The 19,404-nt window shown below is 37.0% G+C and overlaps 1 protein-coding gene across 5 annotated transcripts in view; it reads left to right on the top strand.

Moving 5' to 3' along the window:
* Positions 1–19,404, top strand: part of DST (dystonin) — a 292,205-nt gene that overhangs the window by 158,153 nt on the left and 114,648 nt on the right. For 4 of the 5 annotated variants that reach the window (XM_005153188.3, XM_034060386.1, XM_034060385.1 and 1 more), the window contains 10 exons: positions 82–265; positions 1,251–1,408; positions 1,731–1,909; positions 2,105–2,243; positions 3,051–3,244; positions 5,151–5,313; positions 5,983–6,066; positions 6,159–6,266; positions 6,886–6,984; positions 17,565–17,699. In XM_005153188.3, coding sequence (XP_005153245.2) covers positions 82–265; positions 1,251–1,408; positions 1,731–1,909; positions 2,105–2,243; positions 3,051–3,244; positions 5,151–5,313; positions 5,983–6,066; positions 6,159–6,266; positions 6,886–6,984; positions 17,565–17,699 — 1,443 coding nt within the window. Of the gene's footprint in view, positions 1–81; positions 266–1,250; positions 1,409–1,730; positions 1,910–2,104; positions 2,244–3,050; positions 3,245–5,150; positions 5,314–5,982; positions 6,067–6,158; positions 6,267–6,885; positions 6,985–10,936; positions 13,727–14,279; positions 17,534–17,564; positions 17,700–19,404 lie in introns of those variants that run through there. The other variant, XM_031052616.2, reaches the window with a different exon arrangement.

Raw genomic sequence — 19,404 nt, 5'->3', positions numbered from 1 at the left:
TGTTGCTTTTTGATAAAAAGCATTACAAGGAAATGTGTGAGTCATTGATGATCCTACCTTGGATTTTAAAATTTGTTGCAGATAAAGACAATGCTGCCAGGTGAACATCAGCAGGTTCTAAGCAATTTGCAGTCCCGCTTTAATGATTTTATGGAAGATAGCCGGGAGTCCAAGATCTTTACAAGCTCCGATACGGCACAGCTGGAAAGGGAAGTTAATATTTGCAAGCAATACTATCAAGAGCTTTTGAAGTCTGCAGAAAGAGGTAAAACTTAGCTGAGAACAGTAGAAAAATGTCCTCAGAAAAGAGATTGTAGTTCTTCATACAACAACTCTGAATACAAGCTCTAGTGAATCACTAATTTTATTTATATTTGTATTGTTAATGCCCTAGTTCTTCTGAACAACTAGAGAGCCTATGAACAATTTTAGCAGGGTGCACAATTCCATAGTACAGAAGCTCTAATTTTTTTAACTTTGTATATAGAGTTATGTGAAAATATTAATGTGTTATTTAATATACATAATACTACAAAAATATATCAAAGAATCTATTCTGTGCATTACAGCTCACTAGTCATGCCTTCCTTGTTTTTGAATGCTGGAAATGCACCTTGCTTACTTTGTTGAGTTCATAATGTAATTGAAACTTTTTTCACACTCTGATGGCAAGAAAAGTGTCCTAGATATTTTTCTTGCTCCACAGAATACCTGCAGTTACTGCTGTCTTAACTCTGTTTCTACGTACAGTAAGAACAGAAAGCCCCAAATATGTATTCTGATTTATTGTCAAGTAGCTAATGACTTAAAGAAATAACAGTAGTGCAAAGCTGATTAATGCATCAACATAATTCACTACACTTAAGGAAAGATGTGCATCTGAGAGAAAGGATTTTAAAATAAAGAAAAAAGCCCTGGAGGTTTACTGTAGTATTGTGCCTGATACCATCTGACTGAAAGAATCAGTCACTGAGTTCAGCAGTTGTCTGCATAGGGGTGGTGTCTGCCTGGGATGAATGGTCAAAGATGTATGCTAATTTTTCATGTCTGAGGAGGTGATCTAATAATAGCTAATATTTAAGGGTTCCTTAAAGTTTGCCTTATAGCCAGAATTCCAATTGAAACTGATGGGATTTCAGCCAGTTATGAAAACACCTGTAGAACAGTGACTTTATAAAGCGTTTAATTATAAAACATGGTGAAAATGACATGATGGCTTTGTTTGCTAATGTGTGTGTTTCTTTCATCAGAGGAGCAGGAAGAATCTATTTACAATCTGTACATCTCCGAAGTCAGAAATATCAGACTACGGCTGGAGAGTTGTGAGGAGCGATTAATACAGCAGATCCGAACCCCGGTGGAAAGGGATGATGTACATGAAAACTTGGTTAGGATTTCAGAGCAAGAGGTGAGCTTCTGAGAAAGGCTGTTTTACCTAGGAAAGAGTTTTATTTTAAGAGAGATACATCCAGATGTTCTGAGTGCGCCACAGACATTCCTGGCTACGCCTTGGAAAGATGAGAGTCAAAGATTAAGCTTGTGTTTGTGAGAAAAGAGATGCCTGTAAATGGCAGCTGTTAGTTTCTCTCTTATGCATATGTTCCCTTTTTAAAAAATTAATGGTGTCTACATAAAACAAGCAAAGGAGACCAGACCTGTACTGATTATGATAGAGTATACATCAGGTTGATGTAGGATAAAAGCATTGTCAGTCACCTTTTGTTTTACAGGAACTGAAGAAAGAACTGGATCGACTGAAGGATGACCTGGGAGTCATCACAGATAAGTGTGAAGAGTTTTTCAGTCAAGCTGCTGGTTCACCTTCAGTCCCTGCTCTGCGCTCTGAACTCAGTGTTGTTATTCAGAACATGAACCAAGTTTATTCCATGTCTTCTATTTACATAGATAAGTATGTAATAGGCCATCTTCACATATGTTTTAGTTTAGTTTTGTCTTAAAAATAAAGATATTGGTATAATACTACTGATAAGGAAAAGAGAGTTAACATTTTAATATTGTATAAAGTGATATGGAAAGGTTGAAAAACAAGTGCATTGAATGTTGTTATTTACAGTTCAGTTAACAGGAGATTACTGTTTTTCAGATTAAAAACTATAAAATTGGTGCTGAAGAACACCCAAGAAGCAGAATTGTTAGTAAAACGCTACGAAACTAAGTTGTGTGAAGAAGAGGCTGTAACAGCTGACAAGAATAATATTGAAAATCTGATGGGTACATTGAAGGTAAGAGTTGTCTGGTACCTTTTCATGGGCATATTGAAAAAAGATAGGAAAGGAATCTGTTTTATAACACCTGTTTTAGTTAAGCTGTACTTATATCAAAAGTTGGCTTATGTATTTGGAAGAAAGTGTGTATTAGGATTGACATCTCAGAAAAAGATGAGAGCTTTGAAGTAGTAGGAATTGAGTAGCTTGCATGTGCATTCCTGCTGTTTGGAAATGCTTTGAAGCATCTGAACTCCCATGAGTTGACTTAATGGGTGCTCACTTACAGCACTTAATGCTGCTGTAAGACTTATTTTTTGACTCTTCAGAAGGTAACATATGCTTAAGGTAACATAAATATATTGTTATATAAATGTGCCACAAAAACATTCCCAACCAGGATTTCCTAAGAGGTTTGGCAGACATCTTTCAGAAAGGATGAGATTAAAATTCATCATTTTTTGTGTGCTGCATATACCTCATTTTAATATTGCAAATAATGAGTAATGCTTTTTTGTTACATAGAATGATTGGCATGTAGCTATTGATTCTTTTTTCAAAGCTGTAGTGTAGAAGATAAGCATGATAATTTGCTGTCTGTGTTTTGATCTATGTGCTGTGGGGGATGCTGCTACTTAAGTTATTTTGTCAGTTCATAATTGCTAATTAATTGCTTCAGACCAGTGTATGAGCAACCAGAAGTAAAATACTTATTTAAGCATTTTTTCATTTATTCATTTATGTTTAACTCACACAAAATACTAATTTATGAAATAGTATCATAATTTAGGAGATATTTACGATTTATCATTTATCACATACTAGCAATGGAGATCTGAAGTAGATGAGAAAAGACAAGTGTTCCATTCCTTAGAGGATGAACTGCAGAAGGCAAAGATGATCAGTGATCAGATGTTTAAAATGCACAAGGAACGTGATCTTGACTTTGACTGGCATAAGGAAAAAGTTGATCAGTTAGCCGAGAGGTGGCAAAATATTCATTCTCAGATTGAAAATAGGTTTGTATAATTTTCTATTATAATTTGTTCATGTTTTATGCTGGTTCTGTTGTTTCTGAGGAAGAATAATCTGAATTGAATGTTGAAATAGGTCAGAAGAGTTTTCTGAACTGCTTGTGAAATGTACTAAGGTAAAGGATTCTTACCTTTTCTGTGCTGTTGCCACTGTTTTCTTACATTTCCACAGGAAATGTCTGTGACTCTTGAGCACCAAAAGATTGGCAAGATATAGATACTTAATTTACTTACAATTCAATGAGACACACGAGAGAAAAACTGCTTTTTTTAATTCTTCCCAAAAAAAGCCCACAGAAATGGTGTGCTGTTCTGTGGAAATACCATCTGTTTTCTCCAGTTCTGATAGGCTAAACTGCTGAGCTTACTCATCAATTATGATGGGATTCGTGTTAACTTGCTTTTAATAACTCAAGTGCTATGTCTGGAAGTCCTTAGCTTCCATTGACTTCTGTGATAATTTTGTCACAATAACTTTTGGTGAAGTGCCAGTATTTTCTTCTGGTGTGCAACTGTTTCCATGCAGCTTGAATATCCAGCTGAGATGTTGCTGACAAGAGAATTAAAGATAGTGCTGTTCATTAAAAAGTTCATACAACAACCTTTGATATTTTTGCCCTTGTTTTCTAAGATGTCAATAGCCACTCAGGTGCAATACTGAAGTTGATCACTTGTAATTAACTAATTTAATTGCCTCAGTTTAACATTACTGGAAGTTGAAAAGATGGATAAAAGCTGACTCATTTAAAGCTGACTGCAGAATGGCTAGCTTTAAATCCACCGCAGATTTTTCAGTGTTTGATAACATGACATAATTTAAATGATAAAACAGTAGTTTTATCATCTATAAAGTACTGAAGTGTCCTTATTTCCTCAGAGTATGCATGCTTTCCTCACAGGACTATATCCTGAATAGAAGATGACAAAAAATTACTGTTAATACATAGTGGCTTCTAGTGTCAATAGGACAGATTGCAGTAGTTGCATCATGGAGATGTAAGCAAGCTGCTTTCTGCAAATGTTGGCTCTGCTGCTTCCTAACAGTTTGACACTGATGATCATTATATAAAACATGTGTACAAATATTGGCTGCAGTTACCATGATCCTTTCTCTTTTCTATGGTTATTAGCTTTAAAACATACTGAAATATGAAATCTGAGTTTCCTCTGCTCTTTTTCAGTCTCCTTGTGGCATCTTTAGAACAGCATTAGAGTGATTACAAGTATTGATTCCAAGTTAGGCTATAAGAAATTGTTTAATAAGTATGTTTATCTTGCAGCATTTTGAAGTGTACATGTTTATATGATCTTTGAAGTATGGTGTAAGGAGAGAAAAACTTCAGTGTTCTCATCAGTATGGAAGCAACTTTCAAAAAACCACACCACTCTCAGGTCAAAAATAGATTTAAAAATGGACTTGCAGGATCAGTTGCTTTTAGACTTTGAAATATCAAAAGTCTTTAGTTTTAGTGTAACTCCTGTGGTTTTGTGGGAGGCACAGAGTATGGTGAGCAACTACTTAACTCCAGCACAGCACACTCCTCTCTGGTTCACACAGGTCACATTTGAAATACTCTTACTTCTTATAACAGACTTAATGGCTTTTGCAGAGCCTTCTCTCTTGCTTGGGGTTTCCGATGCTTTTGGAGTTTCAAGCAGTTCAGCTCATTAATAGGGGCTATATGCAGAGTTTCTTCTGTAGTAGGATCTCTGCTGAGAATCTTGATGTGTGAGAAGTTAAATTACTGTTTAGTTAGTGTTATTTTAGTATCCTTATAGTGTGAGCTATAGCAGACCTAAAGCATCCAAAGCTTTTAAAGCTCTTTTGTTGCACTTTTTGTCTTTAATACTCATATTCCCCCCTTTGTCTTATTTTCTAAAATAAAATCAGGTTGCGTGACTTAGAAGGTATCAATAAATCTCTGAAGTATTACAAAGATACTTACAACTCTTTGGACACTTGGATTCAACAAGTGGAAGATACTCAGCGAAAGATTCAAGAAACCCATCCTGAAAACAGCAAAGCTTTGGCTAAACAGTTGAACCAGCATAAGGTATGAGAGAGATTTCATTGTAGAAAAGCAACAAAGAATGACTGGATAATTAAAACATCAGTTTAACATAGTGCTGTCAGTCATATTTCTTGATACGGGGTCTTTATATCCTTCAGCCCTTAAACTGTAAAAAATCTAAGTCATTGCCAGCTTTATGTTTTCATATTTATAATGTAGATAGTGCCATGTGTATGTCACTCACTGACTATTGCCTTTTTATAGATGAGATTTTGGTCCTGAAGTCTGTGAGAATAGTAAAACCTTGCAGAGTAACTAAAATTCTGGACTCTACTTATCACATCATTTTTTATTCAATACTGCTCTTGGTATTTATGGTTGTAGAAATATTTTCATGGAAGCAGAGCTATACTCAGTGACTGTCTCCTGCAAGAAGGAAATGCAGCTTAAATAAGAGACAGAATAACAAATTATATGCATTTAATGGTATATTCCTGATTTAATTTTAAATTCTCTCACCAACTATTAAACCTGGCAGGTTTTTTCAGTGCTTCTGTACTGTAAGCCAGACAAAGCCTAGGACATAGGTTTCACCATATATACACACATGGAAATGAGCATACTATGTAAATTTTATGATGTCAAATAAAACAGAAATGCTAATAATAATAGTAATAGCTTTTTCAGATGATGTGGATTCATATTTTACAGATGCTGGTTTCTGAGATTGAAATGAAACAAAGCAAAATAGATGAATGTCAAAAGTATTCAGAACAATACTCAGCTGCTGTGAAGGTAATAAATAAAGTCATACTTAGAATCCTTTTTTTAAAAGTGTCAGTAGCATGTGGAATGCCAATCATTTTGCTTGTTTTCTCTTTTTGCAGGACTATGAGTTGCAGACTATGACCTACAGGGCTATGGTTGACTCCCAACAAAAATCTCCAGTAAAACGCAGAAGAATACAAAGCTCATCAGATGTCATTATTCAAGAGGTAAGTGGGTTTCTTATTACAGGAAAATGTGTGGGGATTTTGAGTCTTTGCTTAAAATAAAATAAACACAAGAATGAGATTTAGGATTTATGACTGATTAAATAGGGTAGCCCAAGCAGATTATTTTTTCTCTATAGATATGTGATACGATAAATATTCTAATGGTCATTATGCAGTACCTGGATAATGAGACAGTGTTGAATTATTAAAAAGCTATATGAGAAATGTACCTCAGTAAAAGTGTTTAGAACTATATCTGGGCTGGATCTTGATAAAGATGAATCTGTCTCCTTGCTAACTGTTGGAGAGAGGAATAGTGACCAGCACTGTTTGGCCTCCTTATACCCTCTTCTTACAGGAAGCTAAAAATAAAGTGACTGTGAAGTTAAAATACTGTTTTCTGTTTCTTCTCCTTATAGCTATCCTCATAGATTTTTAGGATTTACTTATGCAAGTGCATGCTATTGATTGCATTCAAGTTTGGAATCAAGAGTAGAGCTTTGGGTTCCACAGTCATGATTTTTGAATTAAAATTGGGATGGGTTCTAGAGTAGTGTTTATCACTTTGAAGGATAATGTGTTTTCCTCTATCTCTTCCCACCTTGTTGTTTCTCTACAGTTCATGGATTTAAGGACTCGTTACACTGCCTTAGTGACCTTGATGACACAGTACATTAAGTTTGCAGGTGACTCTTTGAAAAGACTGGAAGAGGAAGAGGTAGGTCATCCCCTGGCAGCCAACTAAGCAAAAATAACAGCCAGGCATACAAAGAAAAATATACCTGTTGGAATTACAAAGTTAGCAGCAGATATGAAAGACTAGAATTCCTTATACAGGAAGATAGGGGTGTTAAATTACACCATTAACATTTAGATAAGCAAATGCTATACCATCCATGCATTTTAACAGTTCTTCCAGCTAGAAGGGTCATGTGTTTCACTAAATTCTGATGGAGAGGTAGTTACATATAGTACATTTTAATACTTAAATATTTTAGGGCTTGATCTTTTGGATAAATGCTGACATTAAGATGAGGGCAACCTTAGTGTGCATGCACTGTTTATATCCTATGTAGACCTTCAAACTCCATAGTATGCATTCTGGTCCACTTAACAACATATAAGAAAGTTCTTTAAACAGGGAGGTGTGATGCCCTCTGAACTATTTTCTGAAGTTTCTTTGACATCTTTATATTTTTTCTTCCTTCTCGCTTTCTACTGTATTGATTCCTTGGGATCAGAGAGCTGACCCCTAGGAATCCCTTATTTAAGCTTAACATATAATCTTATTAACAAGAGTAGGTTACTGAAATCAAGCAGAAAAATCACTCAAAATGCACGCTTTCTGCAGAGTCAACCTTCCAAATAGTTGAGAAGAAAATACTTTTAAAATGTTCACTTTCTCTTGAAATGTTTCTCTCCAAAAGAGGTTATATAGTTATTCTTTAAGCAAATCGGAAAATGAGTAGTCCTTTTCAAAGGAGGAATGATACTTTTTTTCTTCCGGGATGACCTCTGAAGTCTGTGATTGTTCCAAGATTTTTCTTCCACACCAGTCTTTCTTCCTAATTCTCAGTAATAGCATTAACAATGCACAGAATAAGGGAAAAATAAGATGGTTTCCATGATCTCTCAGTTTATTCCATGTGCTGTCGTGCTTGGAGCTTACCAGAGGAGTGAACTCCAGCCACCTGTGAAGTCAGATGAAGTCTTTCAACGTTTGGGATGTAGTGAAGCTGTTGAATTCAGAGAGGAAAATGCATCTAATGAAAGCATGATGGATGTGGAATATTTACAAAAAGATAACTCTTCCAGTATACCTGAACACACAGAAAATAAACTGGAAATGGACAGAAGAAAATCAGATGTAAATAGATACGATGAAATCAAAACTGGTAGAACATCAAAGCAAGTTTTAACTTCCAGTGGTCAAGAAAGTAGCATTAGTGGCAACAATGAATATAAGCTGCATACAGAGCAAGAGAATTTAATGGGTCTTAGTAATCAAATCAAAGAAGAAAATTATAGAAAAGGTTGTTTTGTTTCAGCTGAGATTTGTGTGAAAAGCAATCCTGGTGAAATGTTAAATGAGAAAATTTTCAGTGGAGAGAGACACAAAACAGATGGAGCATCAAAATTGCCTGAAGTGGTAATGTTACACAAAACCACAGGAAAAAAGTTTTCAGGAAGGGCAGGTAGTGATGTTTTGACAAAGGAAGAGTGTGAGATGCAATCAGAAACTAACTTTGAGCTAACAGTGATGGAAGGTGAAGTTACTCCAAAAACTGGAAAGCATGTCCTGGACAAGCAGCAAGATCTTTCACCAAGAATTAGTTTTGAAAGTCAACATAAAGAGCATTGCTTTACAGAAAGTAATAGTCATAATACTTTAAACTCTGAAGACAGAGAGTTTCAAGTGTGTGGTGAAAGAGGTGACTCAGGTGTAAGGGATGCAACACCTTTAGAGAAAGTTGCATCCTCTTTCAGAGAGCTGGCAGCGTGCAAGAGGAGTGAAAAAACAAAGTTAAATTTGCAATTGATGAGCAATGCAGGCATTTCTGGTGGTGTTGAAAGGGATACAAACAAATTGCACAGAGCATCTCTGGATAAAAGTTACTTCATAGCAGAAAACAAAATCCTGCAAAAATCAAATTTAAGTCCAAATGAAGCCAATAGTGCAATGCAAGAAATTTTGCTTGTTTCTTCAGGAAATACTGTGGAGAATCAGGATGCAGCAAAAGTCTCTGAGTCTTATCAGTTAGATTTTGAAGTATCACTGGTGCAGGATGATCCAAGTTTAGAGACAGAATTGTTAGGAAGTGCTGATGATTTAAATACAAATAAAGCCCTCTCAGAAATAATTTCTAAAGGAGAGGACAATTTTCTGTTACCAGAACATGGATTAGCAAAAAAGCTGTTGAGTCACAATGAGAAAGGAAGTGAGAAGGAGATATCACAGGGTAGCATTTATGGTTTGGACAACAGCAGTGTAAGTGCAAATAAGCTGAGTGGAGAACACAGGTTAGAACAGAGTCAGAAATATGAAGGTTTATCGCAAATTGCAGAAAGGGACAAGAGAGATAAGGGCCATAGCGCAAAGGGACTTGGGAAAACCACTGAAGTCCAGAAAACATCGTGTGAAAAAGCAGGGAAAAAGGCCTCAATTGAAAAAAAAGAAAAGCAAAAAAATAGAGACAGTGACAATGAAGAGAAAAGGAGCACAACTTATGTTAAGGTACCAGAGTTTTTATACAATGCAAATGAAACAGTTAATTTAACAATGATTCTAAACCAACACAAATCAACATCTGAATCTGATAATATGTCAAGCTCAAGTGATTTAAAATTGATTGGACAGAATTTAAACACTGAATATACAAATGATATGTTAATTACTATGCATTTTGTGATCCTTAAATTTTTTAAGTTCTTATAAATTGTTTTTGTTTATTTTTCATTACTATTTAATTACCATCTCTTCTCCACCCAGCTGATTCTCAGCCATGTTCATAATGGATAATGAAAGCTAACAAGATGTAGCTTTTGACTGTGTCTTTATTTTAGTTCCTGATTTTCAAGCATAATACATTAAATTTTGTATGTGTGGGAACATAAAGAAGGTTTATAAGAAACCAACTTAGATATTTTGCATCTGTTGGGGTCTATTAAAAATTCTGACACAGAAATATGGAGAGGAACTGAAGAAGCTGCCTTTGCATTAGCCTTTTAGGAAGTGTTTTGTGTATTATATGAAAAATAAGTAAATATGGTAAAACTTGAACTAACCCAACATTTTGTTTATTTGAAAATATTGCTATAATTACCCTTCATGCCATGTTTGTATGATCATAGGAATATGTGTGTTCTTAGCTCATGTTAGCTCACATATGGTAACTAACACTGTAACAGTGCTAATGAAGACAAGGTATGTATGATGACAACTGTATTATTACTGGTGAATACCCATCTTGTATGAGTTTCCCTCGATCTGCCAGCATATGGAGAATACTGGCTGACTGGTTTTCACTAGGATTTTCCAAATTACCATGTTTATACTTCTCTGTCTACACTGCACAGTAACTGTGCTCCTACCAGTCCCTCAGCTGAGGCAGTGGAGGCACTGGGACTGTGGAGCACACTGTAAAGCATAGGTGTACTGCAGTTTAGATACTTCTGTTTCTGGGGCTGGTGTGTCTTGGCTGTAGCTCTCTGTATAGCTTTGCTTCTTGGATGGGACTTCCGAACTTCTCTTGTGTGATTTTTGCTTGCAAGCATAAAATCCTCCTAATTCCTGCTGAACTGATGCAGAAATAGTAGGCCACTTTTGCTTTGGGAATTCCTGTGCATAGTATTTGGCTCAGTGTTTGCTCTACCTATTTGTTTGGAGACAAAGCATATGCAAGCTGTTGTTTGATGCTGCTTACCGCTAGGAGGCACCTGACTGCAGAGAAAGGCTTCAGGACTTCCTCGCTTTGTGGATCTTTATGAAGGGTTTCATATTTGGCTAATGGTAACTTCCTGAAGCCTGGTGGTGGTGGGAACTGCTCATCCTACTTTCTGGACGTACCATATATACGAGTAAGTATTTTCCATTCTGCTTTTCAAAGAGCCTAACATTTCATATGCTGTATTACAGAAAGTGTACATCAATGTATCTCATTCTTCCACAGATTTTAAAGAATAAGGAAGCATCAGTGCGTGAGGCATACTCAGATCTAAAGGCACAGCAAAATAGCACAATTGATGAGAACAGAAGACTCATGGGAAAGGTAAAAAGCCTTGAGCAGATGTTGGAGGATGTGAAGAAACAAAAATTCCAAGTGGAACAAGAGCTCCCCAAAGTTAAGGAAGCCGCAGAAAAAGAGCGGAAGAAGCAGCAACAGGACATGGAAGAGATCTGTCGCCAGAAGACCAAGGCTGAGCAAGAAGCAAAGCAGTGTCGTAGGGATCTAGAGCACATTGAGAAAGAGAAAGCAGATGCAGAGGAGGAGCTGGAGCGTGTAAGGCAGCTCATTTTGCAGGCAGAGACTCAAAGAAGTATACTGGAAGAAAACCTTCGTGCTTTTCGAAATCAAATAGAAGAGAGCACCTTTACCAGAAGAAACCTTGAAGAACATCTGAGAAGAAAAGATACTAATCTTCACGATTTAGAGCAACAAAAAAGAAACTTAATGGAGGAGCTGAATAAAAAAACAGAAGGAGAGGAGAAACTTATGAAGCTGATAAAGCAAATGGAACAAGACCTCGAACTTAAAGGGAGCCTATTAGAAATAAAGCTGCAAGAGAGAGAGAAAACTGAAGCCAGAGGGAAAGTTGTTGAAGACAGGTACTCTATAACTAGAGAAACTTCTCTGCCAACTTTGGCGGCTGGGCAAGGCAGACAGTGTAGAACTAATTCTGAAATTGCAAGTTTCCAGAAGAAGCAAGAAGCCAGAAAGGTAGAAGAGCTTAGACAAAGGGTAGATGAACTAATCCTTGCTAACAGAAAAGCTGATAAAACTATTAAAGACCTGAAATATGATCTGAATGAAATTGAGCTTCAGAAATCATCAACAGAAGAAAAGTCTCGGTTATTAAAAGAAAAACTAGACAAAGTCAATAGTGAACTTAAATGCCTAAAAATTAAGTTAGAGGAAAAAGACCAAGTAGCGCAGGGATATTTGCAGCGACTGAAAGAACTGGACAAGCAGCTACATAGAACCACAGATAAGGCTGAAGAGGTGATGCAGGAAGCTGTAGATCTCAAGAAAATTAAGATGAACTATGAGGAGGAGCTGAAATCTGTTCAGCAAGAAAAGGCACAGTTAAAAAGAGAAGTAGATGAACTAACTAGATCAAAGACAAAAAGTGAAATCACTATCAAACATTTAAATTCACAAATCAGTTCTCTTCAAAAAGAGAAGCTGGCAGCTGAACACAAAACACAGTCATGCAAAGGAGAAGCAAATAATCTTCAAGACCAATATGAGAAAATTCAAGAACAATTGCTTCAAAAAACAAAAGTAGAGAAAGAAAAACAGCAGGAAATTCAGATGCTGCAGAATGAATTAGCCAAAAGTAATCATGTGTTAGAAACATTGAAAAGCAAGATAGAAGACCTTAATAAAAGGAATACTGACAAAGAACTACTAATGAAACAAATTCAGTCTGAATCAGAGAGGATAGCTTTGGAAAAACAAAGTATTCAGAGGAAAAATGAAACATTAAAATCCCTAGCAGATAGTTTCAAAGAGCAACTGCATACAACAAATGAACAATTGCACAAGCAAACAATAATTGAGCAAGAATTCATATGTAAAATAAAAAGCCTAGAAGCTGATCTAGCAAAAGTAAAAGATTTGGCTAATGAATATAAACAAAAATGTGATAAACAAAGTGCTTCCACCCTAACTACTGACCAGGAAGTTAAAAATCTAAATGCGCAAATAAATGCTCTAACGCTGGAAAAGAGAATGAGTGAGCAGAAGATACAACTACAACAAGCTCATATACAAGAGCTAAGTAGTAAGCTAAAGAAATTACAGGATGAACTCCATCAAAAGACTCTGGATGAACAAATGGCACGCAAGAAGATGATTCTGTTTCAGGAAGAATCCATTAAATTTAAACACTCTGCAGAGGAATTTAGGAAGAAAGTCGAAAAATTACTGGAATCCCATAGCATCACAGAAAAGGGCATTTCTGACATAAAGCTAGAATGTGTTGCTCTTCAGCAGGAAAAGCATATGGCTGAGGAAAACATCATGCTGTACAAGGTACAGATGGAAGATCTGCAAGAAAGGCTTAAAAAATGTCAGGAACAGCTACAGCAAGGGAAGCAGGCTGAAATGGACTATCACCAGAAGTGCAGGAGACTTGAGGAAGAACTGGAAGCACAGAAGCGCACAGTTGAGAGCTTGAAACACAAAATGGATCTGCAGCTCAGGGAGAGTGAACACAGGTTTCTTTTGTTTCAGGGTGAAGTTCAGCAAAATAATAAACTCCAAGATGGTGGATTTAAATTTAGCTGTGAGAGAAGAGGGAATGATTTCAATTACCTGAGTGACACTACGGCTCGAGAATTTGAGCAGCTTCCTCCACATTCAAAACCTAGCTCACCTTTGTTAAGACGGAGAGATCAGGTTTTAAATCAAAAGCAGGAGAGAGCAGGTTTTAAATCTGATCAGATAGAAGGAAATACATTGTACACGAGTGCTGATGATACGATACCGAGAGAGGTGCAGTTCCATGTGTCAAGGATTAACCAATCAGGAGAAGAAAATTCAAGCCCACAATTTACAGAGTTTATTTCTCAAACGAGTACACAGTTTGAGATAACTTTTGATAAAGGAAGCCAAATCTCTGGAATGTCTGAATGGGATACATTGAGGAACAGGAACCTACACAGTTCCAGACAAACTATTAGGCATGGAGAAGACCTGAAACATGAATTAGGAGTGGTAAAACTGCATCCCTTGGAGGTACACACTACATTTTGTGAGGGTTTGCCTTTCTAGTGCCGGTTTTTACTGGTCTGTTTGTTTGTTTATAGTTATACTTTATTACTATTCTGTATTCTCTCTAATGTTTTTTATGTTCTTTCCTTGGTGAAGGGAGCCCCTTCATTCTTACATGATACAAAAACCTTTTTATTAGACATCTGTAGCAGGTTTGTTAATATCTAAGAAACACATTGTTTTAAAAGTTTGTGTTGGATATAGGAATTCACATACACCATGTATCATTTTTTGTCTAAATAAGCTTTGACTAACAGCATGAAGTTCATAGAGTAACAAACAACAGGTGTTGCTTAGTCTAGTCATATTCCTGTTATTGAATAAGTATTTGAAATGGCAAATGCACTTTAAAAATCTAGCTAGCTATATTTCTCTGCTGTCCAATGCTAGTAGCAATTCTCCTTCCTGATTTACGTTCAGATTCTCCCTTTTGTTTCTCTGGTGGTGGATTTAGGAGTATATTATGTACTGTATAGTTCTGCAGATTCTCACTATGTCAAAAAATTCCTATTTACAGATAGTGAAGAACAAGCAGTATGACATGCATGTTGAAGTCACAACATTAAACCAAGAAAATGACAAGATTTTTGGTACTGAAGAGAGAATGCTTGAGGGATACAAAACATCCGAAGGGTTTAGGAAAGAAGACTTTGCAAAGATGAGCTCTTTCTTAGGGGGAGAGAGTTTGAAAACCAATGATGATGCTACTCAGTTGGAGTATTTCACAGAGGAATATGATAATATTAAATTTCAAGGTCTGCGGCATGATGTCACTGCCAGACAGTTGACTGAAGTTAAACTTTTAGACAGGCTCACAGCAGAGCAGCTTCTTTCAGGGCAGAAAACTATTGATGAGGTTCAGAAAAGTCTTGAAAAATTTTTAACTAAACCTACAGCTGTGGCTGGGCTGTACCTTGAATCCAGCAAAGAGATACTTTCTTTTGCTGCAGCAGCAAAAAGAAGAATCATAGGAAAAGCATTGGCATTAGCATTATTAGAGGCCCAAGCAGCTACTGGTTTTATAATTGATCCCACAACAGGTCAGAAATTCTCTGTTGATGATTCGCTTGTTAGAGGGCTTGCAGATACTGAATTCAAGAGTAGACTGCATGAGGCAGAGAAAGCTGTTTTGGGCTATTGCTGCTCTGGGAAAGTGATGTCTGTGTATCAGGCTATGGAAGCTCGACTCTTAGAAAGACAAAAAGGCAAAAGTATCCTCGAGGCTCAGATTGCAAGTGGGGGTGTCATTGATCCTGTCAGAAGTGTTCGTGTGCTACCAGAAACTGCAGTGCAGCTCGGCTTGCTAAATAACACAACTTTAAAATTTCTACATGAACCTTCTAGTAATGCAAAATGTTTTTGCAATCCAAACAACAGGAAAGCAATGTACTACTGTGATCTCCTGAAAATGTGTGTATTCAGTGTAAGCGGTAAATGCTTTCTGCTTCCAGTTGGTGAAAGGAAAATAAGCAGCCCATCAGCAGAGAAAAGTCACAAAATTTCTGTAGTAGATGTTGAAACAGGAGCTGAAATGACTTCATATGAGGCTTATAAAAAAAATTGTGTTGATAAAGCTACTTATCTTGAGCTTTCAAAACAGGAATTTGATTGGAAGGAGTCCACACTTTTTGACTCTGATGGGAATTCTTTTCTTTTGCTTACAGATCTTAAAACTGGTGTACAGTTTAATATCGAGGAGACCTTAAATCAGGGTAGAATTGGCAGAGCATTAGTCAATAAATATAAGGAGGGTTTAATCACAGCTAATGAGTTCGGTGATATTTTAGCTAGCAGTTCACAGCCAAATAAAGATTTAAACAGTCCTGTTGCAGGGTTCTGGCTTTCTGAAACCAATGAAAGAATTACAGTCTTAAAAGCCTCACGCAAAAACTTGGTAGATAGAGTTACTGCCCTCCGATGTCTTGAAGCTCAGGTTAGTACAGGAGGCATAATTGATCCGTTTACTGGGAAAAAGTACAGCGTTTCAGAAGCTTTGCAAAGGGAGTTAATTGATGATGGATGTGCCAAGCACATGCAGCAGTGTGAACTGATCTTCACTGGGATCATTCACCCTGTAAAGAACACAGTTATGTCAGCTGTTGAAGCTATGAACTTAAATGCCATAGACAAAGAATTGGGCATGCGCTGCCTGGAGTATCAGTACTTGACTGGTGGGTTGATAGATCCAAAGTCTCATTCCAGATTAACAATGGAAAATGCAATCAAGAATGGTATTATTGATGCTATCACAGCTACAAAGATGAAAGATGAAAAATTGCATGTTAAAGCTTTAACATGCCCCAAAACAAAGAAGAAGGTAACCTACAAAGAAGCTTTAGAGAGAGCTGTTTTTGATTGCCACACTGGGCTGCGATTGTTAGAAGCAGCTCAGCCCATGAAAACAGGAATTTCCAGTCTTTATTATAATTCATAATGGAATAAAGATATTAGTACTCATTTTGGAGCCTGCTTTTAAGCCATTCAAGTAATAAAAAAGATCCATGGTGGCCTTTATGGAAAACCATAAATGGTGTTTTCTAAAGCAATCATGAGTTACTGTAAAACTAATTAATACAAACCGCTAATGAGTATAAACTGCTAAAACTGGAATTGGATGTTACTTGTTAGAAAGTTGAGATATATAGATAAACTTAGGCAGATTCATAATTTCAAAATGCAGACTGTGTTCAGTCTTTACCTGAAGGCCTTGTCTGACATGCAGGTAGTGTAAATGAGAAGTTATACTGAGGCTGGTGAAGTTAACATTATTGCAAAATGGGTAGATTTAAGTGAGACAAGAAATCAGATCATTATATTAAAAATGGAAAAGGATTTCTCACTTTGCAAATTATCACAGTGCAGTATTTCATGTGACCTGGTACTTAATTTAATATTACTAATCAGTTTGCTGACATCATTTGTTTTACAAAAGTGGCAGTAAAGCATACAAGGGTTAAATCTGCAGTGCAGTAAATATGTACACAGAAGTAATTTTTCTCACATTGATATTCCATTAATTTTAGTGGGCTACTTGCATCATAAAGTTAAATATCCTAATTTTTTCTCACCTCAGGTAACTTTTTATTTAGGTTGTTTTCGTGCTCTAGCAGGCAAATGAATTACAATTATTTATCAAAGTTAAAATGACATTAAAATAAAATGTCTTCATTTTTACTTCTGATGCATGAAAGGGCTTAAGCATGTTTTCTAGGTATTGATGAATTTCAAACTACTAACAGATTGTACTACTGTAAAAACAAATGTATTTTCCTATGCTGAAAGAGTTTAAATGTCTCAGTATTTTATTGTTCTTTTTTTTCTATAGACATAAAAGCAATGTATTCTTCTTAATTGTAATTTAGTAGTACATGTGCATAGACTGCAAAATTCTGATATCCTGTGCACTGTACATATTCACACCTGAAGGTAATGCAAAGGCAGCAATTCAAATATGCTTTATATGCAGACGTTTAGATTTTATCTGCTGTGTAATGGCTGGGAAGCTATACTTTTTCTTAGTATCAGTCATTTTTAAATGAATGTACATGTGTATGAATAAGCTCCATAATCATAATTACAAATCATTTAAGGAATTATTTTGTTCATGTCTATAATTATGTGGCAGTTTTGTTCGTACATCAAAGTGTCATAGTGATGCATGTGGTGATAAATAAAAAGAAATTACTTGATGCTTATGTTATAATATTGCCATTGTGGTAGAATTGTGTTTTTATGGACATTACTGTTAAATATTCCAACAATTTACATTTACATGTTTTTTACAATTCGTGGTGCTTATCAGAAATCAATGGAAGAAGAAAAGAAGGAACATGTTGAGAAAGCTGGGGATTTACTGAAATGGGTGTCAAACCTCAGCAAGACACTCAGCAAGGAAGAAGGAGAAAAGGCTGAAAAGACAGATTTGCCTAAGCAGCAGGTATACACATGTCTTCTGGTAAAATACCACTTCCTCTTTTTAGGTTTTGTAACAAGATACTCCATAAATACCAAATCACACTCCACATCTTACTAAAGGTGTAATTTCACATAGCTGTGAGTGGGGATTGGGTACATCATATAGAATAGTTAGGGTTGGAAAGGGTCATCTAGTTCCAACCCCCCTGCCATGGGCAGGGTCACCTCACTCTAAACCATGCCACCCAAGGCTCTGTCTAACCTGGCCTTGAACACCTCCAGAGATGGAGCACTTTAGGCAACCTGTTCCAGTGCCTCACCACCCTCACCGTAAAGAACTTCTTCCTTATATCTAACCTGAACTTCTCAACGAACATCAGTATTTAGGGGCACAAACATGTTACTCAAGAAGAAGCACAAGCTGCTTTTTACAGGCCTGTGTGACACTGCACAATGTCAGTTCCAAACTAGATGTTGCACCTCATAATTCCACCTTTGCTAGAGGGACAGTGAATCCTGGTAGCATGGTGCTTTGTGCGCCTTCCCCCTTGTTCTGAAACAGTTGAGTGAATAAGTCTGGTAACCTCTACCCTGGCACCAGGAAACAGAAAGTTGGCAGGAGGGGTCTGAGGGCCAGGTTTCTCTATTTGCTTTTAAAAAGTTATTCTGGGGGGTCTCTTGCAGGATTGTTAAAACTGCTGTTTTAGGGAATTAAGCAGGTGTTGACTGAGAGCCCTCTCTACTATCACAGTAGTCGACAGGCTGCTGCTGTGGCTCATCTTGACACCTTTGTATTAACACATATATTGTGTACAGTTGCAACTCTGATCATAGATTTCCATCTATGAAGTTTCCTATAATTTGTAACAGCTCCCCTGCTAGGCTTGTCCCACGAAACAGATTTGTGACACATAAAAAGATTTCAGTAGATGAAGGTCTACCTGTACACTGAGCAGCAGAGGGATGGAGCAGCGTCTTGTCCTCATCCCTCGCTATAGGGCCAGATATGTGGTTATGTAGACATGACTTTGGTCCTCCTCGAAGCCTATTTCTGTTGTTTTATTCTGGTCACACATGCTGGTACTAATTAGAGCCACTGGAGCAGCTGTGCATAAATAAAGCTTGTTGTCAGGCAGGTCCTGCAGTCTTAATGGCCGCTGGTACCATCACATCATTCATAGGGGACCAGTGCTAGTTCTATTACTGAGTTTGTTCCTCTATCTGTAGGAGGAAGTAAGCTTCTGTTTGAGCATGTTGATTGGCAAATCACTAATAGTTAGGATAGAATTTGCAAAAACGTTTGACACTGGTCATTTTCTGTCCTTGTTAATGGTAACATTGCAAATCTGTGTCAGCATTGGACCAGTGCTCCACTCCTTAGAGCATCTCAGTTTACCACAGCAGCTATGGGTGGCATCTTCCCTGCCCAGCCTGAGCCCTCAGTGAGTAACCTGGGAGTTACCTGTCTTGGCTTCCTCTGGCCTACAGGAGATGGGTGTTTGCTCAGGGTGTTTCCTTCCTTTGTGAAATAGCCCTGCAAGATAGCAGCACCTTCCAGAGGTGTCTTAGTTTTGTGTCTCCAGTGACTAGCACAGGTGCTGTGACATGTTTTGTAGAAGCATGTACATCTTATAGCTAATGATACCTGAAATACATTTCACATGGAGGACTGAGGTTGCTGTAGGTTTTAATCACAGACTGGGAGAAGCTGGTGCCAGTAACAGCAA

Source organism: Melopsittacus undulatus, chromosome 3 (assembly GCF_012275295.1).
Source record: "Melopsittacus undulatus isolate bMelUnd1 chromosome 3, bMelUnd1.mat.Z, whole genome shotgun sequence".
NCBI classification, from domain to species: domain Eukaryota; kingdom Metazoa; phylum Chordata; class Aves; order Psittaciformes; family Psittaculidae; genus Melopsittacus; species Melopsittacus undulatus.
This window is presented reverse-complemented; position numbering and strand designations above follow the sequence as displayed.